The sequence below is a fragment of the Hippocampus bargibanti genome, linkage group LG15 (assembly GCF_051943395.1).
Source record: "Hippocampus bargibanti isolate YZ-2025 linkage group LG15, ASM5194339v1, whole genome shotgun sequence".
Lineage (NCBI taxonomy): Eukaryota > Metazoa > Chordata > Actinopteri > Syngnathiformes > Syngnathidae > Hippocampus > Hippocampus bargibanti.
This window is the reverse complement of record NC_142748.1, coordinates 1,171,340-1,198,961: the sequence shown is the minus strand read 5'-3', so window position 1 is coordinate 1,198,961 and position 27,622 is coordinate 1,171,340. Positions and strand designations below refer to the sequence as shown.

The following is a 27,622-nucleotide window of genomic DNA, read 5'->3' as shown; positions in this document are numbered from 1 at the left end:
TTCTGATTCTGATTTTGAATACAGAATGCCTTGTGGCCAATTTGTATAGCAACATCCTTTTGTAACTGTGAAAATTATTCAACAAAGAAAACAACCTATCAACCCACTCACAATAACAATAACAATAAATGAAAAAAAATGGATCATTAATGACAAGTTACTCACATTTTGTGTTCATATTTGTAAGGTATCTTGACTGATTTGTGGTCTCATTCATTCATTGATTATTTTTTTTGATATTCATCCGATTTTTTTACATCTTTTTTTAAACTTCCCTCAATATGTGTGTGAATATATCCAACTCAAATATCTCTTCAACTACTCAGACCCATTGTTTCTTTGTTGGTGAGTCAGTTTTAAACCATTTTCTTGTCATGGCTTTCTTGATGGCTATTAGCAGCACTTTTATGTAGCAGTACTCATCTCTCGTTTAGTCAAAAATAAAATTCAAAGTCAGCTTTATTGTGAAATATGCTAATATGCATGACATAAAGCACAGATGAAATTACTGTCCTCTCGGACCCAGCGTGCAAGGCATTTTTCTTGATTTATGTTTGCTATAGATACATCACCAAGTCGGTCTTTGGTATTTCATAACCAATTATCTTCTTCAGTTCTCTCCAAACTTCTTCCCAATAACCTTTCAACTTTTGACATTTTTAAAATATATGTGCTTGATCAACTATACATTTCTTTCCTTTCCACATAGCCACCAACACTCGTTCTGTCCCGGTTCATATTTCCCGGTCACTTTCATTCACGGTTGTAAAATGTTATGATATTCTTCCAACCAAATTCCCTCCAATGTCTCAAAGTGGTTGTTGATTGTTGTATTCTGCACATATTTGACCATTCTTCCTCTGTTATGTCTGTTTGAAGTTCCTTTTCCCATTTCTCTTTTATGTACAGAGTTAAAGTTCCCACTTATATTTCGCTCCTTTATACGCATCCATCATTGTAATAATAATAAAAATGCATTTCATTTCATAAGCACCTTTCAAAACTCTCAAGGTCACTTCACAGTCACAGAATACGTTTTTTTGTGGGTGAGCAGCGACAGCCACACGCGCCAGCGTTCACTCAACCTGAAAGTAATTCAAATAGATAGAAAGCTAGGTAGCTAGCTAATGGATAGCAAATAAATAGCGAATAGACAGCCAGATAGCAAACAGCTTACAGCCAGATTGCTAATGGCTAGCCAGAAAGCTAATGGATAGCTAATGGATAGCTGATGGATAGCTAATAAATAGCTAATAGCCAGCAAAAAGCTCGACAGCTAACAGCCAACTAGCTCGGCAGCTAACAGCCAGCCAGCTAGACAGCTAATAGCCAGCCAGCTATATAGCTAATAGCTAGCCAGCCACAAAAATATCTTTCTTTCTTTTTTTTTAAGCACACCCTTGTACTTTGTGCCTACTAGTCTATATGGCTGCCTCACAGCAATGCAGACCGTGAAAGAGCATTTTCACTTGTTAGAAAGCTCAAAACTGAGTAGAGAAAAAAAAACATGTCAGAAGACACTCTACAGTGAGACCTCAACTTACGAACTTTATTGGTTCCCAGACAGAGTGTGTAAGGCGAAAAGTGTGTATCTAAAAAAAAAATCCCATAGGAAACCATTAAAATGGGAATAATCCGCTCCCGGGTTTCCATAAAATATAGTTTTTAACTAAATAAGCCTTAAAACTGCACACAACATACCTTATTCTATGTATAATAAATGTGCTATTGTATTGTAATGATAGAAATACAATGCATTGTGGGTTTTTTTCGGTCCCATCATAGTAAAATTATCAGCAAAAAGCTCCAAGTAGGCGATCGTGTGCATTCAATGAGAGGGGGTGTGCAAAGTAGCGCCGACCGGAGCGCTGTTCGGTCGTGTGCTTCCGCCGAAGATCACTCCGCCAGCCGTGGTGGGTGTGTATTATGAAAATAGTGCTTATTATAAGGTTTAATTTTCATAAATTAGAGGTTCTTAAGACAAAAAGTTTGTAAGATAAGGTGTTTGTAAGTTGAGGTCTCACTGTACTTTCTTATTTGCAGGTGACAATTTATTTTGATGGGGAATAATAATAATAATAATAATAATAATAATAATAATAATAATAATAATAATAATAATAATAATTTGTATTGTTAAGCGCCTTTCAAAACATAGCCATATCTGTCTGATGTCATTTCTTTTAGTTGACGAATCTATTTTTATAGCTTTTGTATTGTATATTATATATACAGTAAAGTCTCGTTATATCGATATCGGATATATCGATAGTCCCGGTTATATCGATACTATTTCTATGCACGCACGGAGAAAATTACATGCAAACAGGGTCGGATATATCGATAGTCCCGGTTAAATCGATATTTTTTCGGACTCCCTTGAATATCGATATAACAAGACTTTACTGTATATTATATATTTTATATATTTTAAGAAAACACCGCATTTCAACTTTTATCCCCCCGCTTTTCTTTCCCTTAGGTTACATCTCAAACTGGAGAGGTGATTCGCTGTCGGATCCAGCAGAGAAACATGGCCACAACTGTAGAGAAACTCCAGCTCTGTATACCAGGTAGCACATTATCATACGAGGGCTACCAACTAATTGACATGTACCCTTGTAACCTGATAATATGATCAGATGTCCACTGTTGTAACCACTGCTGACCTTGACTTTTCTGATTCGATCAGTTGAGAAGATATTTGGTCATAACATCGTTTTTCAAGATTAGAATCAGAAAGCCTTTAATCGGCCCACAATGGGGATATTTACAAACAATGGGGAATTTAATCAATTGTTCCTGAGTGGAAATCTGTTCAACAATAACAGTATTGTTCCTAGGACAAACCTGCTCAACTAGTCAATTGCAGTACTCAGTTTCTGTTTTGATTTGGAAAAACATGTTGCTAATTGAGTTTTCTGTCTTCTTTTTTTTTTTTTTTCCTTCGCTCTCTCAGTGCTAGAGATGTACAGCAAACTTAAGGAGCAGCTGGAGTCCAAAAGGTATACCTTTGAAAAATCAAAGTAAAAGTTGTGGGAAATGTCTTCAACATTGAAAAAAATAGTGTCGGTTGTCCTTTAAGCAGTCTGGGCTCTTGGCTTCTTTCGTAGAGTTTTCCTCGGGCTTCAATACGTTTTATTTTGGTACGTTTTCCTCTCGCGTGACAAAAATATGCACGGTTGGAAGCATCTGAGATCTGTAGAAAAAAAAGAAAAATATAACTGACTTTAAAAATGTAACACAATTGAATGCTGCTTCATGTCACAAACAGGGTACAGCAAGTGCTGAAGAATGTGTCTTTGTGTTGTCATATTACAGTGAGACCTCAACTTACAAACACCTTATCTTACAAACTTTTCGTCTTAAGAACCTCTAATTTATGAAAATTAAACCTTATAAAAAGTTACTATTTTCATAATACACAACCACCACGGCTGGTGGAGTGATCTTCGGCGGAAGCACACGACCGAACAACGATCCAGCCGGCGTTACTTTGCACACCCCCTCTCATTGAATGCACACGTCGATCGCCTACTTGGAGCTTTTTGCTGATAATTTTACTATGATGGGACCGAAAAAACCCACAATGCAGTGTATTTCTATCATTACAATACAATAGCACATTTATTATACATAGAATAAGGTATGTTGTGTGTAGTTTTAAGGCTTATTTAGTTAAAAAGTATATTTTATGAAAACCCGGGAAACGATTTTTCCCATTTTAATGGTTTTCTATGGGAAATTATTTTTTGAGATACACACTTTTCGCCTTACACACTCTGTCTGGGAACCAATTAAGTTCGTAAGTTGAGGTCTCACTGTATTTGTTATTTAGTTTTTTTGTTCTTTTGACCTCAAAATGGCACCGCGAGAGTGGCTGCCTTTCCAGCAGCCCCTGTATTTTGTTTTTCTACTTCTTTCTTTCCTTTCCTCTTCCTTCTATAACATGCTGCTGTGAAATGTAAATTTCTCCACTGGAGGACAAATAAAAGTACAATGAGACCTCAACTTACAAACATTTTGTCTTACAAACGTCAAATTTCTGAAAATTAAACCTTAGAATAAGCACTATTTTCATAATACACACCCACCACGGCTGGCGGAGTGATCTTCGGCGGAAGCACACGACCGAACAGCACCAGAGGTTAAGTTACCAACAGTCCTTATGGAAGGTGACTCTCCTTCCATAAGCCATCAACGACCATCAAAAAGGTCAATAAAACTTTATTTTACAGCACAGTTTATTTCTTTAATTATGTAATGCGCCTCTCTTTCCAAACAGCAATTTCCTTTGACCTTCGACCTCCAATGCCATTCCATCAAGCCATAAATGACCATCACAAATGTAACTAAAGTGACTTTATGATACAATGCAGTGTATTTCTTTCATTACAATACAATAGTACATTTATTATACATAGAATAAGGTATGTTGTGTGTAGTTTTAAGGCTTATTTAGTTGAAAAGTATATTTTATGGAAACCCGGGAACGGATTATTCCCATTTTAATGGTTTCCTATGGGAATTTCTTTTTTGAGATACACACTTTTCGCCTTACACACTCTGTCTGGGAACCAATTAAGTTCGTAAGTTGAGGTCTCACTGTACATCGAATCCAAGACAAAAATTAATAATAATAATAATACAGTACATTTTAAGCACCTTTCAAAGCTCTCAAGGATACTTTGCAGTCACAGACAAGCATAGCTACATTTAAATTTAACATAAAAATTTCCATTTTGAATGGTCAAATATTATTATTATTTGTGCTCTGTTGAAAACATCATCAATAATTCCGAGTGCGAATGTTGTTGCCATACTGAAATCATATTTCTGTTCACGGATACAACTCAACTCATCTCCGCTTTGCTTGAACTTCATTTTTACCTCATGAACTTCACAGACAGAAAAATAATGACCCCTTTTTTGTTCATTACTGTGGACCAAAGGAAAAGGGCCATTCACTGGCAATACAATTGACCCTCAGTGTGCCCTTGTTGTGACAAGGCCCCCTCGTTGCAGTCCTGTCAAGGCCCATTGCCAATCGGAGGCAATTAGACCATGTCCGGCCACTGCGTGGGATATATGTATGTGTTTGGGGATTTCTGCACTAATTAAATGGCATTTTTGTTCTTACTTTAAATTTAAAAGGACATGTATACCTTATGTGAACCGAATGTCATTGGTCCCACGTTTGTCCACGTTTTGCCTTTGTGCCGTCCTTCCTGGTGTGCCGCGCTCTGACAAACACTGTACACTTTATGAGGCCGACTTCTGTTCATGTGTGTACAACATATTTTACACTCACTGAGCGACCAATTAGATCCCTCACAGCCTGCCTATCAGCCTAATGATGGGAGTTCAGCACAGTGAACTAAGGGTGAACCCCTTTGATTTGTGCTCACTTCCAAAGACCCCAATGTCTTTAAATCCCCCTTTTCCACCACACTGTACCTCCGTTTTTGCATTGCTCTAATTGGCTCTACCCGCTTCAGTTTCTGGGGGGGGGGGTTCATTGATCCATAACAAAAGAGGACCCCCTTCGTCACTGCAGGAAACGGCTCTGGTTTGAAACCGCATTGAATGCTTCAGTTGAGCGCGATACGCTAATTAGTAGAGGGGGGCAGTAAGTCATACAAGAGCGATTGCCGATCTCAGTTTCAAGCAAGTTCAAAGTTGCTTTATCGAAAAGCAAACAAGTTCATTGAAATAACCATTTCATTTAAAGGACAACCGACGTCTGCGGACAAGTTGTGTCCATAATTTGTAAAATGGCTTCAAATGACTTCTACTGAGCTTATTTTTAATAAGATTCCACAACGCAACGCGGTTCTCAGACCAAACATGTACAGCAAAATACATTGACGTGATGGAATTACTGCTACAATGTGTCTTTTTTCGGTCAGGGGGCGGTCCTTTGATGACGTCACATACTCATCACCAACTCAAAAACAAGACTTATGTCTTAAAACGTAAAATATAGCTATATGCGGTGGAATCTTATTAAAATACGTCCAATAGTAATTTGAAGCCATTTTACAAATTATGGACACAACTTGTCCAGAGACGTCGGTCGTCATTTAATAGGAAATTTGCAGTCCACAGCAGGAATTTGAAAGGGGGTAGTTGGGGGGGGGGGATAAAATCAACTTTAGTCTACTATTATAAAGAGCCACAAATTTAAATGTTTGATACAACTTGTTTTTTTTTTTTGGTTTTGTACCTCAGCAGTTTTCAGTCTATTATTTTTCCTGGCTTGGAAATTAAGTGTACATTTTTGAAAAAGTCATGGAAAGCTATTGTTAAAAAAAAATGTATGTAACCTGTCCTTGCAAACATGCCACTACGCGTTAGAGATGCATCGAACAATAGTAACACTCTTCATGGGTATGTCGACTTAGTGTCAAATAAAGTTCCAAAAGTACAAGCTATGAGGTGTTTAATTTTCAGTGCCACTTTTTTTGCAAAAAAAGACGTGTTTAGTAATTTTCCTCTTTTATTTCCAATTCATGTCCTAAGATACTACGCTGCACTGAAGACTATGGAACAACTGGAGAAGGTCTTCATCCCTCGGTAAGAAATTTACTCCATGGCCCTTGCAAAAATGCTCTAGTGAAATTGTCTGTAAACGACAATGCTGCAAAGGTTGAAGAACCTCAAATGCACTACATTGTAGGCGGTGTCAAAGTCAAGGCCCGGGGGCCAAATCTTGCCCGCCACATCATTTTATTCGGCCCGCGAAAGCAATTTTACTTGTGAAATTCCATGATGCTTGCTAAAGGCCAAACCAAAATGTCAAATTGTCATGGGCAAACCACAATAACAGTCATTTTTTTTTTTACTCCAGATTTGAAAACTGGTTGTTTCTCAATTAGTTATGTAATAGGTGGATGCGATGAAACCGTAACTGCAATGTGGCCCGCGTCACAAAATGAGATTTACACCCTTGCACTACAAATAGTTTGTTGTCGTTTTACTAGTTGTCGTACTGTGTTTACAGAGTAAGCCAATATAGGTTCTGCCAAATCATGGCTGAAAACCTACCCAGATTGAGGGAAGAGATCAAGGAGATCTCTATGTCTGACCTAAAGGACTTCCTGGAGAGCATCAGAAAACACTCGGACAAAGTTGGAGAGACTGCCATGAGACAGGTTACTGGATTTGTCTTCTCCATCATTTGTCGCTGATACGCTACATACTGTATTTTTCTCTCCAGGCACAGCAACACAGAACCTTTAACAGTGCAGTAGCGAAGCAGGCCAATGCTAGCCACTACGCTACGCCTTTGTACTCTCTCAATGGCCAAACACACAGTCTCACGATGGACGATGACGCAGAATATGAGGATGATGCTGATGACGAGGTAATGACACGGTGTGACGTATAGAATGGCTCATTATCTATTCAATACAATCATAATTCAATGCCAAGAAAATATTTCTGACATTTAGATTAATAACGTCAATTATAATCAGGATGTGTGAGCACCGATAAAAGGTAGCAGTATCCTTCAAGTTGGTGCATACTTATGAAGAATACTGATACCAGGCATTAATTAACACTGGAGGGAAAAATATACAAAAACACTTATAACAATATAAACAATATTTTTTTTTTTACAAACAATATAATTTTTCCACGTGTCCACCATCGGAGCCACACTATAGTCATTTAATACTTTATCATCATCATCATGTGCAACATGGTATGTTCTTTGTTCTCACACGTGTCATTTTGTTTATAGAAATTTCAGGTATCATAGATACTGTTGATATCTCACATAGCTATCGGTCTGACAAAAAAGTGCTATTTAAAGTCCCTAAATTTTCATTTCAATGTTATGAACTAGTGTAATTTATTGTAATTATTTTTATAGATCGAAGTCCAAGTCAGCTTTATTGTCCATACATACAGCACAGATGAAATGACTGTCCTCTCGGACCCAGCGTGCAAGGCACTTAGAATGACTTTAACAAACATAATAAACACGAAAACGGCAATTTCCCAGGAGAGAGAAGGGAGCCGTTGCATGTTCACGCGAAAATATAATAATATGACAACACAAAGACACAGGGAGTCATTCATTCTTCAGGACTTGCTGTACCCTATTTGTGATGACATGAAGCAGTTCTAGATGAAAGAAAGAGGAGATGATCAAAGTATCCTTTTCAGCAGTGGATCAGGAACGTCATGGTGGAACGCGCACGTCTACGATAAGCTAAATGTTGAAAGCAGACACAAAGCTGTAGCATCCGTTGACGAAAAGAGAGTGTCTCGCATCTCCTGTCCCACATAAATCCGCTTCAATTCCAAGCCGCGACAGATGATGAGAATGACGATAATTGCGGTATTAAAATTGGCACGATATCGTTGTCGTTACGTTACGATATTAAAATGTGCCACAACTGTTACATTTCCCAGATTATTTTCCATGTTTGCACTTCGAGCAACCTCTGCTAGATAGATGACTACTTCAGTTCAATTTCAATCAGGCACGTTTTGGCCACCTCCATTGTGCCCCGTCCGTGCAAGTCACTAGATGATAATAACACGTAGGAGTTTCTCCACAACTTCCCCCCCCAATATTGAGATAGTTATCTTATATTCGGTTTCATGTCGTGATGGTTGTTTATTGTACTTTTGTCACAGTGCTGTTGAATTCAACGAATCACTGAAATTTCACTTGTGTTTTTGTCTTAGCAGATTCTCACAGCTCAGGATCTTGTAGACTTCTCACCTGTCTACAGGTGTTTACACATTTACGCTGTGCTGGTACGTTACCATAAGCAATTTTCCATTTCGCTGTTATATTGTAGTGCGAAATCATAAACTACAGTAAAGTCTCGTTATATCGATATTCACGGGAGTCGGAAAAAATATCGATATAACCGGGACTATCGATATATCCGATCCTGCGGCATGTACATTTTCTCCTTGCGTTCATAGAAATAGTATCGTAATAAGCAGTACTATCGATATAAGGAGACTTTACTGTATTTGTTTCCATGAAGATGTAAATGTTATATTTGCCTTTCATCGTTTTTGGACATGATATGAAAATGCTTAACGTGGATCTGCAGGGAGATCGAGAAACATTTGAGAATTACTACAGGAAACAGAGGAAAAAACAAGCCAGGCTTGTTTTGCAACCACAGGCTAACATGGTGAGTAACACACGTCAAAGTCGGTGGGATGCGAGATTGCAAGATTTGGCATTGAACCATGAACTAGTAAATACAAGGCCATATATCGACATGATAAGTTATGTATCTTGCGAGTAAAAAATATATAAAGCACACACAATATATAGATTTAGATTAGATTAGACTTTATGAGTCTCACAGTGGAGAAATTTACATTTCACAGCAAAGGAAGAGGAAAGGAAAAGAAGAAGTAGAAAAACAAAATACAGGAGCTGCTGTCAAGGCAGCCTCTCTCGCAGCACCATTATGAAGTCAAAAGGACAAAAAAAATAATACATAATATGACAACACAAAGACACAGACAGTAATTCAATTGTAAGTATTTTCTGCACACTATCTTATAAATAATAATAATAATACATTTCATTTATAAGCACCTTTCAAAACTCAAGGTCACTTTACAGTCATAGGATACGTTTTTTTTCTTTGGGTGAGCAGCGGCAGCCACACACACCAGCGTTCACTCAACCCGGAAGTCACTCAAATACATCTCTAATGTCACCATGTATAAAAAAAAAAAAAAAAAAATAAAGATGTCAGAGTATTTTTTTTTGTTTTACTTTTTCAATAACTTAGAAAAATGGCACCTTCAAATGAATTTGGCATACTTCAAGATCCTTTTATGTTTGTTCAGAAAATCTTTTTTTCCTGATATTTCAAATCTGTAAATGACCCACTTTCCACTTTAAATTAAAGTATCCACAACATTACTCATCAAAACATATACGTTTTTTATTTTATTTTTTAGATTAGTTGTTTTTTCCACCACGATAGGGTTCAACGGAACGGATTACTGGCATTTTAATTCATTTCAATGGAGGTTGATGATTTAGGACACAACTGTGAAGAATTCAAATAATAATAATCATAATCATAATAATACATTTGATTTATAAGCGCCTTTCAAAACTCTCAAGGTCACTTTACAGTCACAGGATAAGTTTTTTTCTGCGGGTGAGCAGCGGCAGCCACACGCTCCAGCGTTCACTCAACCCGGAAGTAACTCAAATAAATCTCTAATGTCACCATGAATAAAATAAATACAAATAAAATCAGGATCTCAAAGTATTCAAATCAAATCAAAAACAGTGCTGGTGTATTTGTGCTCCTTGATGAATGTTGTTGCCAAAAATGCTGAAAAACAATCCGCATCCGATCCGCACGATCCATAACAACACAAACTGACAAAATAAAACACAAAAACAACTAAAAAAAATGCAAGGCTTGTGACGGGCGCCATCTTGGATTTCTTTATAATATCCAGGTCACATCCGACTTACTTACGACCAGCTCGACTTACGACCACACGTACTTACGACCACGACCTCGAGACCCTATTTTAACATTTTAAGAGGGGGAGTTTGCGAATCATTTAGCCTCTGAGTCTCTATTCAATTTTGAATGGATTTCGACTTACGACCATTTCGATTTACGACCGTTTGGTCGGAATAGAACTCGGTCGTGAGTCGGATGTTACCTGTACTTCTATAATAATTTGTTTGAAACAAATGTATGAATTTGTATCGTTTTTCTGTTCCTAGCATGAAACAGTGGAGGGCTACAGAAGATACTTCAATCAGATTGTTGGGTAAGCTGCATTTCCCCTCCACTCCTGAAAATTGCAACATATTTTTCACGTTTCATTTTCTTTCCGGTCTCAAAATGCACCACTGATGCTATTTTGATGATATAAAAAAATTGGTATGACATTCTAGGACTTTGATGTGTATGCATAATCAGGTTCTTTGTTGTGGAGGACCATATCCTCCATGCTACTCAAGGGTTGGTGACCAAAGCTTTCACTGATGAACTGTGGAATATGGCCCTGGCCAAGATCATCGCTGTGCTCCGCACACACTCGGTAGGCTTTGACACATACCAAATGACACGCACATCCGCTCATACAAACAAACACGCTAGCAGGGAGAAGTGCTAGGCGTTATTGAAAGAAAAAAATCTACATAGGCCATTTTATATCACATTATGGCCACCCAAAGGTCAACTGGTTAGCACGGCGGTCTTCTCGTCGGCTTCGATTCCAGCCCCGTCGTTCTTATGTGAAATTTGCATGATCTCCCCATGCCAGAGTGGGTTTTCTGCGGGGACGCCGGTTTCTTCCCACATTCCCAAAAAATGCATGGCTGGTAAATGGAACACTGTAAATTGTCCCTTGGTGTATATGTGCGAGTGTCTTTGATGAGGCTGCAAATTCAAACTGTTTTGCTTAACCAGCATGGCTTGAAGGGCATTTTAGGGGAGGGGGGCTAAATAGTTTTGTAATATAATAATAATGGGTTGTTTGTTGTGAGTTTATTCTTTATTAAAGTACTGTAACCCATCCTTCTTATTAATTTTCACTGTTACCTTTAATTTCACACTGCACGTTCGTGATGTAGTATAATGATTTATGTATATAATTCACTGTACAGTTTTGTATAGTATGTCACTTAGTGGCAACTGCGTACCATAAGAATATTAAAGGACAACCGACGTCTCCAGACAAGTTGTGTCCATAATTTGTAAAATGGCTTCAGATGACTTCTACTGAGCCTATTTTACAAAGATTCCACTGCATCTAGCTATATTTTATGTTTTAAGACTCGTGCTGAATATTCTGGAAGTCTTGTTTTTGAGTTGGTGACGAGTCCGTACGTGACGTCACTGAAGGAACGCCCCTGACCGAAAAAAAGGACACGTTGTAGCAGTCCTTCCATCACGTCAATGCTTGTTTGGTCTGAAAACCTCGTGTTGCACCAGAAAGAGCCAGAAGAGGGCGTCCAAGCTCCATGTAATGAATTTATCAGCCTGTGGAAACGGGCTGATTTCATTCCTCACAGGAGCTCGGTGGCCATTTTCTGCCTCTTTTTGGGTGAGACATTTCCCCCCAATGTTGCCTCAAAATGGCATGGAATAAATTATTTAATAGATTGCAAACATGTATGTTTTCCTCTTCAGAACTATTTGAATCATATTCGTAACTGGATGTGTAACAAGAAAGCATATTCTCCGAATCTGAAGCCATTGTTTTGATTCTCCAGCAATGCAAGACGTCTTGGCGTGATGTCACGAACTGGGGGCGGGACTTTCTGAAAATGCCCAATTCGCAGCTCAATTTTTTTGCGGATTTTGGACACTTTAAGTCATTTTTATTGGTGTTTTGCATTTGAATAAAAATATCATACTGTGTGTTTTGGGTATTTTAGATGCTATAAAACGTTTTTCTGATGTCAGTTAGGAAACAAAATAGTGACGTCGGTTGTCCTTTAAATAATAATAATACATTTCATTTCTAAGCGCCTTTCAAAACTCTCAAGGTCACTTTACAGTCACAGGATAAGTTTTTTTTTTCTGTGGGCGACTAGCTGCAGCCATACGCGGCTGCGTTCACTCAACCCGGAAGTAACTCAAATAGATAGAAAGCTAGCTAGCTAGCTTACAGCTAGCTACATAACAAGCTAGCTAGCTAATAGATAGATAGATAGATAGATAGATAGATAGATAACAAGCTAGCTAGCTAGCTTCACTCAACCTGGATGTAACTCAAATAGATAGAAAGCTAGCTAGCTAATAAATAGCCAGCTATATAAGACAGAGTCCAATGACTACTTTTGTGGACCTGAAGCTCTTCAGCCCATTTCAATAAAAAATATTCTATTTACAAATGCATATGCACATGCATACATCTTGCATATTGGCCACCTTGTTTCACCTATGTGTGCATTGTACTATCTTTGTGACTGCTTTATTTGCTGTATATGATAGCTGTCCATGTTAAGTGCTTTTTTTATGTCAAATCAAGCTTCCATTGACTCTTATCACAGGAAATTTGTTGCAGATGAGAAAAATAATGATCGAAAAGTGACATCAATCTTTTTTCAAGATATATATCGTCAAATTAACCCAGCTGTATCTGGGAGTTGACTGTGAATTCAGATGAGTCAATTCCAAGTTCGTAGAGATAATAGTCTTCTGTTAAACTGTTTATCATGAAAGAAGCTTCTTTCACAAACCCTTTTCCTGCCAAACAGGTCCCCCACCCCCCAAAAAAAAAACCCAGAAAGGTCAGCGTACCCACAAACCCAATAATGATGTCACTCTCAGGAGAAAGGTTAAAACAGTCAAAGAAGAGGTCATTGGAGCCTTAATGAGAGACAGATTACAACAATAACAGCAGTTGAAGATGGTATATTCCTGACCACTGAGCTCCAATCACTTGTAAATTACCAGGAGGATTATGCTAACAGGCCAGAGAATAGGCCGCACAGTGTGAGGTGATTTTGACAAAAGCCCCGGGTCAACCTCCCACTGGCTGCCCTTTTTTCTGGAGATAGACACAGGCAGCTCTACATTTGCAATTACTGTATTACAAGGTAAAACCACAAGAAATATTTCCCTAATCTTGAAATGTCATTTAATTATGGTGTTTTATGTGAAGCAAGATTCCGGGAGTATATTTTCAATTAATTTTATGGCGATCAGACTTTGCCTTTTCTCTTTACGGCCATCCATGCCTGAAATGACTGAAAATGCGGATCTGCGCAAATAAACTACTGTACTCTAACATATTGCAGTACGTGTCCTGCATTTTGCTACTGTTCACTCCAATCCCCAGTTAATTTGTTTTTTTTTTTTTGTCCGTCGTTGCGTCTTAAGTAAATAAAGTGCCATTCATGTCAAATGTCAGTCTTTGTTCATCGCACTCCTTGATTTACAGACTCCCATGTTCGACAGGGTCCTTGTATTTGGGTGAAGGAACTCAGTGGTGCTACTTGAAAGCTCATAAATCAATCGGAACCGCAGGAACATGGAGGGATTCTGTCTAAAATGTTTTTCAATTTCTGGTGCACTACATTTCTGATTCTACTCTTTCCAAGTATTTAGTTTCGGTACAATTTGTCTCCTGAAATATTTTTTATCTATCTGTCTGTCCATCCGTCCGTCCGTTCTCCCTCTGGTCTCCAGTTTGTCTGACTCTGGTCTCTGGTCTGTCTGTCTCTGGTTTCTGGTCTGTCTGTCTCTGGTCTGTCTGTCTCTGGTCTGTCTGTCTATGGTCTGTCTGTCTCTGGTTTCTGGTCTGCCTGTCTCTGGTCTGTCTGCCTCCGGTCTCTGGTCTGTCTGTCTATGGTCTGTCTGTCTCTGGTCTGTGTGGTCTGTCTGTCTGTCTGTCTGTCTGTCTGTCTGTCTGTCTCTGGTCTGTCTGTCTATGGTCTGTCTGTCTCTGGTCTGTGGTCTGTCTGTCTGTCTGTCTGTCTGTCTCTGGTCTCTGGTCTCTGGTCTGTCTGTCTCTGGTATGTCTGTCTCTGGTCTGTTGTCTGTCTGTCAGTCAGTCATATTGGATGGATGGATAGATGGATACATAGATAGTTTTTCATGAGATTTGCCTCATAAATGAATTTTATGAAACGGTTTTGCACATTCACAGTATACAGTTGACATTTTTATTTTGCTATGCTTAGAATATCTTGTTTTCTATCCTTTCAGCCCCCTCCCCTACCCCATCCCCTTTCAAATTGCTGCTGTGGACCGCAAATTTCCCCATTGTGGGACGAATAAAGGTTTTTTGATTCTGATTCTGATAAATTGTGTGAAAGGGCGGAATAGTGGGCGACCGGTCAGCTCGTCCACCGAACAGTGCAGAGGTGCGGGGTTCGATTCCCGCTCTGTGCTTGTGTGGGTTTGCTCCCACATTCCAACAATATGCATGACAGGTTAATTGGTGATTTTGAATTGTCGCTAGGTGAGCGTGTGAGGACGGTTGTTTGTTTGTCTATGTGTGCCCTGCGATTGGGTGTTCAAGGTGTCCCACGTATATTGCCGCAAGACAGCTGGAATTGACCGCAGCACGCCCATGACCCTTACTGAGGAAAAGTAGATCACTTTATTTCAGTTGATGGTAGCGGTGGTGGACCATAATTATTGCAGCAAACAAATTGTTGCTGTTAATACATGATAAATAAATATCCAGAAAGTCCAATTAAAATTAGATTCCACTAAAATGTGTTTTTCATTGACGCTACATATCATTCCTATGCTTTCACCATTCACGCAAATGTAATGTAATGTGATCCTTTTTTGTCCCCTAGTCATATTGTGAGGATCCAGACCTGGTCTTGGAACTGAAGAACCTTATTGTTATATTTGCGGACACACTACAGGTTGTTGTTTTGTTTCTCTTCCCCATTCAAATTCTTCACTTCATTATGTGTTTGAATAGTTGTTCTTTGTTGCACAATTACAAAGGGTTTTGGTTTCCCTGTGAATCGGCTGTTCGACCTGCTCTTTGAGGTTCGGGATCAGTACAATGAAACTCTGCTGAAGAAGTGGGCATTGGTATTCAGGTGCGTGTTTCGGTATCTCTATTTTGGCCACTTCTCTCAAACATTAGTTCCCTTAATTTAGTCTCTAATGTTTCTGAATGAATAATAAAATGACAATTAGTAACGATTAAATCATAATCATAAAAAAAAAAATCATTATCTGGGAAATTCATGGTAATCAGTGAACTAGAAGATGAGAAGCACAAATTTTAAACTAAATGTGTTTTACCATAGAATAGTCTAATTGTTTTTTTTTTTTCTCCCGCAGGGAGATCTTCGAATTGGACAACTACAGTCCCATCCCAGTGGAAACAGACGACGAATATAACTTGGTAGTCAGTCGCTTCCCATTTCATGACGCAGAGATAGAAAAGGTAAATATAGTTCAATGTTGTCATTGTGGTGCATTAAATAATAACGCAAAGAAACATTTCTTTGAAAAACGTGCAATACAGTGTTCAAACTTGACATTAACTACAGTAAAGTCTCGTTATATCGATATTCAAGGGAGTCCGAAAAAATATCGATATAACCGAGACTATCGATATATCCGACCCTGTTTGCATGTAATTTTCTCTGTGCGTGCATAGAAATAGTATCGATATAACCGGGACTATCCATATATCCGATATCGATATAACGAGACTTTACTGTATATTTTTGTTTTGATTATTTTTTTCTTATGAGCAGCAGGATTTTCCTAAGAAGCTGCCAATGTCCCAGTCTGTGCCACAGATATATATGCAAGTAAAAGAGTTCATTTATGCCAGCCTCAAGTTCTCTGAATCGCTTCACCGCAGGTACATCTCAATGAAGTGTAAACAATAACACCAACAATTATTTCTTTCTTGTGATGTAGCAAAGCAAACTAACTTTAACTTTTGCCATGCATTTCTCATTTTCAAAATAAGGTTCTGACACAATTCTCATGCTTTTTTTTTAATTGTGTTTATTTTATTTATTATCCAGTTCTACGGAGATCGATGACATGTTGCGGAAATCAACCAATCTGTTGCTGACAAGAACACTCAGCAGCTGTCTGCAAAACCTCATCAAAAAGCCGCACATAGGCCTGACCGAGGTACAAACAGAATCGGATTTATTGAGTATTCAAGAAGCACACAAGTAATTGACTTCCGGGTTACAACACATTCAGAGGAACACGGACAAGATAACAATGGCCAACATGGTGGAAGACTGAATGACAAGCGGGTTGCTGACGAGCGTCCTGAGATTTTAGATGTAAAAGGAAAACAGTCAGGAAGAGGGGTGGGGGGCAGATTACATAAAAAAAAGTACATTTAAAACATCTTAAAATTGTCCAATATGAATACAGCGAATACTTTGCAAATATTCCCATTGTGAGACTATTAAAGGGTATTTTGTCTTATTGGATTGGATTAGCCTTTCTTAGTCTCGCAGTGGATAAATTTATATTTCACGTCAGCAAAGTTATGAAAGGAAGAGGAAAGGAAAGAAAGAAGTAGAAAAACAAAATATAGGAGCTGCTGGAAAGGCAGCCACTCTCACGGCGCCATCTTGAAGTCAAAAAAACTATATAACAAATAATATGACAGCACAAAGTCATTCATTCTTCAGCGCTTGCTGTACCCTCTTTGTGACATGAAGCAGTTCTCGATGAAAGAGGAGAGGGTCAAAGCGCCCTTTTCGCCAGTGGATCAAGGACATCATGGTGAAACGTGCACGTCTGCTACAAGCTAAATGGTGAAAGCAAACACAAAGCTGTAGCATCCGTTGAAGTAGCTTGTCTCACATCTCCCGCGCCACGTAAATCCGCTTCAATTCCAAGCCGCAACAGTTCAACATACGCATCGGCGCCCTGCGCTGACGCTCCTTTCTTCTTATTGCGGGCTCCTTAAGGCATGCATCCCTTATCTTATCGTATGTTATCTTTTTTACCATACCTTACCTTATCTTACCTTATCTTTTTTATCCTATTAGACAGCCGTGGATGGGGCTAGGTTAGGAAAGGAAAATGGGAAAAAAGGGCTCGCGCATCCGTGTGTTCATTCCAATCGTCGGGAATCCGGTTTGGTTTGTCTTTTTGGAAGATGGGGAAAAAATATATACAGTAAAGTCTCGTTATATCGATATTCAAGGGAGTCCGAAAAAATATCCATATAACCGGGACTATCGATATATCCCGGCCCTGTTTGCATGTAATTTTCTCCGTGCGTGCATAGAAATAGTATCGATATAAACGGGACTATCGATATATCCGATATCGATATAACGAGACTTTACTGTATATGGAGGCTAAATCAAGACATCAGCCCCTCCCCAAAATGATAAACCAAAAAATAGTCCACGTGTTTCTCTCCCTTCGAGTTGTGTGAATATGACTGTCTTCTTTTTTTTTCTCTAAAAGTTGGTCCAGATCATCATCAATACCACCCACCTGGAGCAGGCCTGCAGATACCTTGAGGAATTTATAACAAATATCACCAATGTGTCTCCCGAAACGGTGCACACGACAAGACTTTATGGCTTGTCTACTTTCAAGGTAAGGTTTGCTCATCTTTTCACAGTCGATTAAATTGGACATTTTACTGTATAAACCCAACTGGACATAACGAGTTACATTTTAACTGTGCAGTGGTACCTCGGCTTACAAACTTAGTTGGTTCCCAGAAAGTGTGTGTAAGGTGAAGAGTTTGTCTGCCAAATATTTATTTTCCATCCGAGAAACCATTAAAAATGAGAATAATCCGTTCCCAGGTCCCCATAAAAAATAATTATCTACTAAATAAGCTTTGAAACTACACAAAATAGAACTTATTTTATGCATAAAAATGTGCTATTGTAACATCCAGTGAGACCTCAACTTACAAACATCTCAACTTCCAAACATTTTGTCTTACAAACGTCAAATTTATGAAAATTAAACCTTATAATAAGCACTATTTTCATAAGACACACCCACCACGGCTGGCGGAGTGATATTCGGCGGAAGCACACGACCGAACAGCGCTCCAGCCGGCGCTACTTTGCACACCCCCTCTCATTGAATGCACACGTCGATCGCCTACTTGGAGCTTTTTGCTGATAATTTTACTATGATGGGACCGAAAAAACCCCACAATGCAGTGTATTTCTTTCATTACAATACAATAGTACATTTATTATACATAGAATAAGGTATGTTGTGTGTAGTTTTAAGGCTTATTTAGTTGAAAAGTATATTTTATGGAAACCCGGGAACGGATTATTCCCATTTTAATGGTTTCCTATGGAATTTTTTTTTTGAGATACACACTTTTCGCCTTACACACTCTGTCTGGGAACCAATTAAGTTCGTAAGTTGAGGTCTCACTGTAATTAAAGAAATAAACTGTACTGTGTAATAAAGTCATTTTATTTAAGTATAGCTTTTTGCATAAAAAAGGATGTCATAATCTGGTTGGCGACCAACGGGTGGCGCCGTCGGCCCCGCCTGCACCTGCACAGGTGCTGGTCGCCCCGATCAGTGGCGGACTGCCATGTTCGGATTGGCGACCAACGGGTAGTGCTGTCAGCCCTGCCTGCTGCCTCGCAGGTGCTGGTCTTTCCCAATCAGTGACATTCAAAAGGACTCCCGGCACGACCATTCGCTGTCGGGTCATTGTTGAATGCTTTTGTATGCAATTGTATGCTGTGCATGTGTTTGTTTAACCTTGGCGGACTTGCACTCTTGGTTTTCTTTTGATACTTTATATTTTTCTGTTCAAATGATTTTAACGTTTTAGATTTTGTTTGTTTTAGACCTTGTTTGTGGTTTTCGATGATCTCCTTCTTCTGCTCGACCGTAATTTTCTTTTGTGTCCTCTTCGGCTTAACACTAGCCTGTGGTAGAGTCTTTTTTTTGGTCCCATCATAGCAAAAGCACTCCACTCGATAACAAACCATGTCTGCGCTCAAAGGGGGTGTGGAAAACTAGTTCGCCAGCCACCGTGGCACTGTGTGGTTTGGTTCGTCCGCCGAAAATATTGTCACAAATTTAATGTTTGTAAAACAAAAAGTTCGTGAGCTAAAGCGATCGTAAGATGAGGTCTCACTGTAATTTATTTTCGTCACGGAAGAAATATTTTTTTTGAATTTCTGTTGTTCCAATCAAAATTGATATCCAATTTTTTTTTATTCTTCCTCTTGGAATTTTACAATTCCAGGATGCACGGCATGCTGCAGAAGGAGAAATCTACACTAAATTGAACCAGAAAATTGATGAGTTTATCCAGCTGGCAGATTATGAATGGAGTATGGCCGAGTCTGACGGACGTGCCTCGGGTTATCTCATGGACCTAATCAATTTCTTACGATCCACATTTCAAGTCTTCACACATCTACCGGTGAGTTGTGGCTCTACTTTTTTTTTTACAGTGTGAACATAGTTGGATTATTTTGGAACTTTGTGTTGCGTAAGCGATTGTCTAGTTTTGTTGACAGTGCATCATTTTGCTAAAAAAAAAGTCCACTGTTGTTATTTTTCTTTGGGAAAAGTAAGAATGTGAATGTATTGATTGTCTTGTATTGATTTTTCAGAAAAGTATACGCGTGGCAAGACTTTTCTGACTTGACAGCTTTTGCAACTATGCTATTTTAGCTTTTTTTTGTTAGTATAATTGTGATGCTTTTGCAACTACAGTAAAGTCTCGTTATATCGATATTCAAGGGAGTCCGAAAAAATATCGATATAACCGGGACTATCGATATATCCGACCCTGCGCGCATGTAATTTTCTCCGTGCGTGCATAGAAATAGTATCGATATAACCGGGACTATCGATATATTCGATATCGATATAACGAGACTTTACTGTATATCCTTGCACTAAGCCCTTTCACCCCAAAAATCCAATATTCTACCTCTGTCCAGTAATTTTATTTTTTTATTCATTTAAAATACCGTATTTTCCGATGTATAAGGCGCACCCAAAATCCTTTATTTTCTTTAAAAGATGACCCTGCGTCTTATGTGTCGTAATATTGAGCCACAACAGGTCTCGCAACTACTGTCAGCAGCCTGCGACTCCATTTCCACCTGTGGAAGAAGTAGTTGCCGGGATATACATGTATAAAAACAGTGTTTCATCTCTTAAAACTACTTTGCCAGGTGGATTTTTTTTTCTCAATTTCGTCATAATTTTCCATTTTTGTCACAATGATTAGAAATAGAAAAATTGTCCTTTTTTTTTGCTTGTTTTTATCTTGTTTTTGTCTCGAGAAAAATAACATTTGTTTATTGCTGAAAGTTTCAAGGCCAAAATATTCTGGGAACACTTTTAAGTAACAAATTGGATTGGATTTGCCTTTATTAGTCGCGCAGTGGAGAAATTTACATTTCACAGCAGCAAAGTGTAAAATGCAAAATGTATTAAAAACGGACTAGTTTACCACTAGTCCGTGGTCTGAAAATTATATTTATTATTGACGGACGGAGAGATAGATAGATATGTACAAAACATGCATATGTAGATACAGTGTACACAAATCTTGTGACTTACTATATGTTGTGTTTTATTTATTCTTATTGTATTTGTTTTACTTGATGTGATCGACCGCGAATGACCAAAATCAGCCTCTTCCCTGAAATCATTACCAAAAACACAATTTAGGTTGACGGTTAATAGAACACATATGGACAATCATTTGTCATTACAAACTGCTAAGAAAAACAAAGGGTGCTGAAACCTTTTCTGAGCATCTTCATCTTTATTAAGTTCATGGAGTTGCTTGTTCTGTAGCCACAAGGGGACACAAGCCAGTGTCTTCTTGTGCCGGTCCCAAGCCCGGATAAATACAGAGGGTTGAAGATTATTATTATTATTATTATTATTATTATTATTATTGACTTCAGATTTGAAAACTAGGTATTCATTCATGTGTTGTGCGTTCTATATGTCATATGTGGAGGGGGTGAAACATCCTAATGGCTTCCCCAAATTCATTTTTTTAAACATGTCATGATCTGGTTGGCGACCAACGGGGGGCACTGTCGGCCCCGCCTGCACCTACACAGGTGCTGGTCGTCCCGATCAGATTGGCGACCAACGGGTAGCGACGTCAGCCCTGCCTGCAGCCTCGCAGGTGCTGGTCGTTTTAATCACTGACACTTAAAAGGACACCCGGCACGACCATCCGGTGTCGGTTCATTGTTTGCTGCTGCATGTTTGTTGCATGCATTGTGTATGCTGTGCATGTTTGTTTAACTTTGGCGGACTTTTACTTTTGGTCTTCTTTTGCTACTTTGTATTTTTTCCATTCAGATGATTTTGATGTTTTACATTTTGTTCCTGCTGACCTTTATTTTCATACAATTTGTCAAACCACCTCCTGCTCCCTCCTGCCTGCTTTTTGGGATCCGCACCCGCCATCACCACCTTGCAAAACCGTGACAGTTGAAGGTGCGCCTTACATATAGAAAAAGTTTGAAAATACACCATTCATTGGTGGTGCGCCTTATAGTCCGGAAAATACGGTATATACTGCCGCCATCTACGTCCCCTCAAAAAAAAAAAAAATCATGAATAATTTCCCACCTGTTTTCTTCCTCGACTACTTTGACTTATCTTCAGCACGCAATAACGTGTTACTTGAAATGTTCCTCCTCCTGTCCATTTATTCTTGCCGCGTTTCTTTTCCTGTCCTTTCCTTCCCTTTTTCCACACCCCTTGTCCTTCTTGGGTTGCTTTGGGGTCCGCTCAGAATAACAACAATGACCATGCATCGATGTCGGTGAGTATCGCTTTCTGGCTGTTTCACTTGTTTAAAGGACAACCGACGCGTCCGGACAAGTTGTGTCCATAATTTGTAAAATGGCTTCAAATGACTTCTACTGGGCGTATTTTAATAAGATTCCACTGCATATAGCTATATTTTACGTTTTAAGACTCGCGCTGAACATTCAGGAAGTCTTGTTTTTGAGTTGGTGACGAGTCCGTACGTGACATCAGTAAAGGACCGCCTCCTGACCATAAGAAAAGACGCATTGTAGCGTCCTTCCATCACGTCAATGCATTTTGCTGTACTGTTTTGTTTGAAAACCTTGTGTTGCATCCAAAAGCCGCCAGAAGAGGGAGTCCAAGCTCCATGGGAGGAATTTATCAGCCTGTGGAAACGGGCTGAATTATTCTTCACAGGGGCTGGTCGCCTTTTTTTTGGCCTTTTTTTTGTGGGACGCTACATTGCAGTCCAGATGCCTCAAACTGACACGGAAGGACTTCTTAAATCGATTGCAAACATGTATGCTTTCCTCTTCAGAACTGAAAATTCAACACTCTTTGTTGTGTGAAGCAGTTCTAGATGAAAGAGGAGAGGACCAAAGCGTCCTTTTCAGAGACATCATGGTGAAATGTGCACATCTACTACAAGCTAGCCAAAATTAGCACCAAGTTTTTTTGCATCCACTACTCGTCACTTTTGTTTGTACTATCTTTACTTCTAGACAATTGCAGGGACTGAAGTTTCCTTTGAGAAGTCTTCTGCTTTGTTATACAGTGATACCTTGGCTTATGAACTTAAATGGTTCCCAGAAAGTGTGTGTAAGGCGAAAAGTGTGTATTCTAAACATTAATTTCCCATAGGAAACCATTAAAATGACAATAATCTGTTCCCAGGTCCCCATAAAACATAATTTTCTACTAAATAAGCGCTATCTATTTGATACCTATTAGTTAACTGACCGGCTAGCTAGCTATCTGGCTGGCTATATATTAGTTATCTAGCTAATTGTCTAGCTGGCTATCTATTGGCTATCTATTAGCTAGATAGCTTGCTTTCTATCTTTTTGAGTTACTTCCAGGTTGAGTGAATGCTGCCGCGTGTGACTGCCGCTGCTCACCCACAGAAAAACATCTCCTGTGACTGTACAGTGACCTTGAGAGTTTTGAAAGACACTTAGAAATGAAATGTATTATTATTATTATTAAAGGACAACCGGCATCACTCTTTTGTTTCCTAACTGACATCAGAAAATCGTTTTATAGCATCTAAAATAGCCAAAACACGCAGTATGATATTTTTATTCAAATGCAAAACACCAATAAAAATGACTTAAAGTGTCCAAAATCTGCAAAAAAATTGAGCTGCAAATTGGGCATTTTCAGAAAGTCCCGCCCCCAGTTCGTGACATCACGCCAAGACGTCTTGCATTGCTGGTGAATCAAAACAATGGCTTCAGATTCGGAGAATGTGCTTTATTGTTACACATTCAGTTATGAATATGATTCAAATAGTTCCGAAGAGGAAATAATACATGTTTGCAATCGATGAAAGAATTTATTCCGTGCCCTTTTGAGGCATCATTGGGGGGAAATGTCTCACCCAAAAAGATGCAGAAATGGCCACCGAGCTCCTGTGAGGAATGAATCAGCCCGTTTCCACAGGCTGATAAATTCCTTATATGGAGCTTGGACGCCCTCTTCTGGCTCTTTCTGGTGCAACATGAGGTTTCCAGACCAAACAAGCATTGACGTGATGGAAGGACTGCTACAATGTGTCCTTTTTTTTTTCGGTCAGGGGCGTTCCTTCAGTGACGTCACATACGGACTCGTCACCAACTCAAAAACAAACTTCCGGATTATTCAGCATGAGTCTTAAAACGTAAAATACGCTCAGTAGAATTCATTTGAAGCCATTTTACAAATTATGGACACAACTTGTCCGGAGACGTCGGTTGTCCTTTAAGCTAAATGTTGAAAGCAAACACAAAACTGTAGCATCCATTGACAAACAGAGACGCGCAACAACTCAAAGTGACAAAAGAAAACACAAAAACAACAAAAGAAAAGCAAGGCTCACCCCATCTTGCACTTCTGTTTGGAGTGATATCAATGTCTCATATTTTTTTTTTCATAAATAAATTGTAATTCATGGATATACAATTGTACCTTTATTTATAAGTTAAACTTTTTGCATGGCCAAGTTTGTGAACCAAATTCCTGCTGCAAAAAAAAAAGTTTTTTAATAAAAATAAAAATAACATAATTAAACTTAAAAAAAAATGCGATTACCTTATGAACTTAATTTGTGTGTTGGGGGTTTGCCAGTAAGGGGCACGGCCAAGTGAGACATTAAGCGTTGGAGTCGGTTAGTCTGCTTGTAAGCGTCTGGTCGCGAATTGGCACCCGCAGCTGCTCTTTTGTGAGTGTTCTCCTTTTGTTTGACCGTCTCCGTTCAATACGCACGTGTCGACGACTGTGCTTACATGCAAAGGGACTCCAGGTCCTTAACGGCGTCGTTACTGCAGCGTCAATGTTGCTGCAAGCTCGCTAGAAACACAAAGCAACAGTGTGAAAAATTTGAAGTTGGGATGTTTGGAAGTGGAAATGAATACTTGTTTGGGGGGGCCGGGAAGACTGAATTGAGGTTTTTCTGACAAATATTACGATTTGGATTCAAGTCACGATTTTCTTCTCATCAAGTTTCAGTGCAATATTAAAGGACAACCGACGCCCCCCGACAAGTTGCGTCCATAATTTGTAAAATCACTTCAAATGACTTCCACTGAGCGTATTTTACAAAGATTCCACGGAATATATCTGAATTTTACGTTTTAAGACTCGCGCTGAATATTCAGGAAGTCTTGTTTTTGAGTTGGTGACGAGTCCGTACGTGACGTCACTGAAGGAATGCCCCTGACCGAAAAAAAAGGACACATTGTAGCAGTCCTTCCATCACGTCAATGCTTGTTTGGTCTGAAAACTTCATGTTGCACCAGAAAGACCCAGAAGAGGGCGTCCAAGCTCCATGTAAGGAAATTATCAGCCTGTGGAAACGGGCTGATTAATTCCTCACAGGATCTCGGTGGCCATTTTCTGCCTCATTTTGGGTGAGACATTTCCCTCCAATGTTGCCTCAAAATGGCACGGAATAAATTCTTTCAAATCAATTAAATCGATTGCAAACATGTATTCTTTCCTCAATCACAATGTCCCCTGCTAGCTGCTTTTCGTTAATCCAAATAAACAGAAGTTTTGCAACCTCTTTTATTGCCTAACACCGTTGCTTAGACAACACAGAAACACCCATAGCCACACGTAGCAACAGTCGACGTAGCATACTGGTACTGGGACGCTAAGTCACACAAACGCATACCGTGTTCATGTTTTTTAATGATCTCCTTCTCTTTCTTTTGTGACCTCTTCGGTTTAACACTAGCCTGTGGTCGGGTCTTTTTCGGTCCCATAATAGCAAAAGTACTCCACTTGATAATAAAGCATGTCTGCACTCAAGGAAAAGGATGATGAAAACTAGTTCATCAGCCACCGTGGCACTGTTCGACCGTGTGGTTTGGTATTCATTCGCCGAAAATTAGTTTGTATGCCAAGATTATATTCTCGCGAATTCAACGTTGGTGAGGCGAAACGTTCATGAGCTAAAGTGTTGGTAGACTGATGTATCACTGTAATTGTGTCCCTTATGTATTTTTTGCTTTTGTCCCATTTGTCCACTTTACTCCACCTTTTCCCTCACTGCATTCACAATCCACATTTTCTTTGTCTTTGCCTCATCTCGACTCTCCCTTCCTCAATTGCTTTTTCTACAGGGTAAAGTGGCCCAGACAGCTTGTATGTCAGCATGCAAGCATCTGTCCACATCGCTGATGGAGATGCTGCTGGACACAGAACTGAAACAGATCAGCATGGGTGCCATTCAGCAATTCAATTTAGATGTCATACAGTGTGAATGTGAGTACACAGACGTTGTGATACTGCTGTCTCCAATTCGATTGGTTGCTACTTTTTCAAAACAATGAGGGAGAATTATACTGGATGACCATGCTCTGTAGTACAATTGATTTTCTCGCGGCAGATCCTGAAACAAGGAATTAATGCCTTAGTCCTCAATTTGTTATGTATTTATATACAGTAAAGTCTCGTTATATCGATATTCAAGGGAGTCCGAAAAAATATCGATATAACCGGGACTATCGATATATCCGACCCTGTTTGCATGTAATTTTCTCCGTGCGTGCATAGAAATAGTATCGATATAACCGGGACTATCGATATATCCGATATCGATATAACGAGACTTTACTGTATTTATTCACCTATTTGTTTATTTAGTGATTGGATTGGATTTACCTTATAAATCTACATTACACAACAGCAAAGTTATGAAAGGAAAGAAAGAAGTAGAAAAACAAAATACAGGAGCAGCTGCAAAGGCAGCCATTTATTTATGTCTTTATTTAGTTAGTTGGTTGTTTATTGAGTTTTTTTATTTATTTATTTCTGTGTGTTCATTTATTTATTTAACAGTGAAATTTACAGTAAAGTCTCGTTATATCGATATTCAAGGGAGTCGGAAAAAATATCGATATAACCGGGACTATCGATATATCCGACCCTGCGCGCATGTAATTTTCTCCGTGCGTGCATAGAAATAGTATCGATATAACCGGGACTATCGATATATCCGATATCGATATAACGAGACTTTACTGTATTTATTCACCTATTTGTTTATTTAGTGATTGGATTGGATTTACCTTATAAATCTACATTACACAACAGCAAAGTTATGAAAGGAAAGAAAGAAGTAGAAAAACAAAATACAGGAGCAGCTGGAAAGGCAGCCATTTATTTATGTCTTTATTTAGTTAGTTGGTTGTTTATTTTGTTTTTTATTTATTTATTTCTGTGTGTTCATTTACAGTAACGTCTCGTTATATCGATATCGGATATATCGATAGTCCCGGTTATATCGATATTTTTTCGGACTCCCTTGAATATCGATATAACGAGACTTTACTGTATTTATTTAACAGTGAAATTTACAGTAAAGTCTCGTTATATCGATATTCAAGGGAGTCCGAAAAAATATCGATATAACCGGGACTATCGATATATCCAACCCTGTTTGCATGTAATTTTCTCCGTGCGTGCATAGAAATAGTATCGATATAATCGGGACTATCGATATATCCGATATCGATATAACGAGACTTTACTGTATTTATCTATGTATTCATTTATTTATGTAAAATATAGCTATATGCGGTGGGATCTTTCATCACTGTCGTGCTGTGAAATGTACATTTCTCCACTGCGAGACTAATAAAGGCAAATCCAATCCAATCTGTGTAAAACACAACTTG

At 38.8% G+C, this 27,622-nt stretch overlaps 1 protein-coding gene across 11 annotated transcripts in view; it reads left to right on the top strand.

Moving 5' to 3' along the window:
• exoc6 (exocyst complex component 6) overlaps positions 1–27,622 on the top strand; it is a 98,001-nt gene that overhangs the window by 51,983 nt on the left and 18,396 nt on the right. For 5 of the 11 annotated variants that reach the window (XM_089015954.1, XM_089015951.1, XM_089015958.1 and 2 more), the window contains 18 exons: positions 2,483–2,573; positions 2,960–3,005; positions 6,523–6,576; positions 7,004–7,154; positions 7,220–7,366; positions 8,704–8,775; positions 9,084–9,167; positions 10,748–10,794; positions 10,947–11,067; positions 15,290–15,361; positions 15,447–15,544; positions 15,792–15,897; positions 16,214–16,323; positions 16,493–16,604; positions 17,913–18,047; positions 19,690–19,869; positions 22,225–22,254; positions 26,066–26,207. In XM_089015954.1, coding sequence (XP_088872080.1) covers positions 2,483–2,573; positions 2,960–3,005; positions 6,523–6,576; positions 7,004–7,154; positions 7,220–7,366; positions 8,704–8,775; positions 9,084–9,167; positions 10,748–10,794; positions 10,947–11,067; positions 15,290–15,361; positions 15,447–15,544; positions 15,792–15,897; positions 16,214–16,323; positions 16,493–16,604; positions 17,913–18,047; positions 19,690–19,869; positions 22,225–22,254; positions 26,066–26,207 — 1,798 coding nt within the window. The remainder of the gene's footprint in view (positions 1–2,482; positions 2,574–2,959; positions 3,006–6,522; positions 6,577–7,003; positions 7,155–7,219; positions 7,367–8,703; positions 8,776–9,083; positions 9,168–10,747; positions 10,795–10,946; positions 11,068–15,289; positions 15,362–15,446; positions 15,545–15,791; positions 15,898–16,213; positions 16,324–16,492; positions 16,605–17,912; positions 18,048–19,689; positions 19,870–22,224; positions 22,255–26,065; positions 26,208–27,622) is intronic. The other 6 variants (XM_089015952.1, XM_089015950.1, XM_089015956.1 and 3 more) reach the window with 3 other exon arrangements.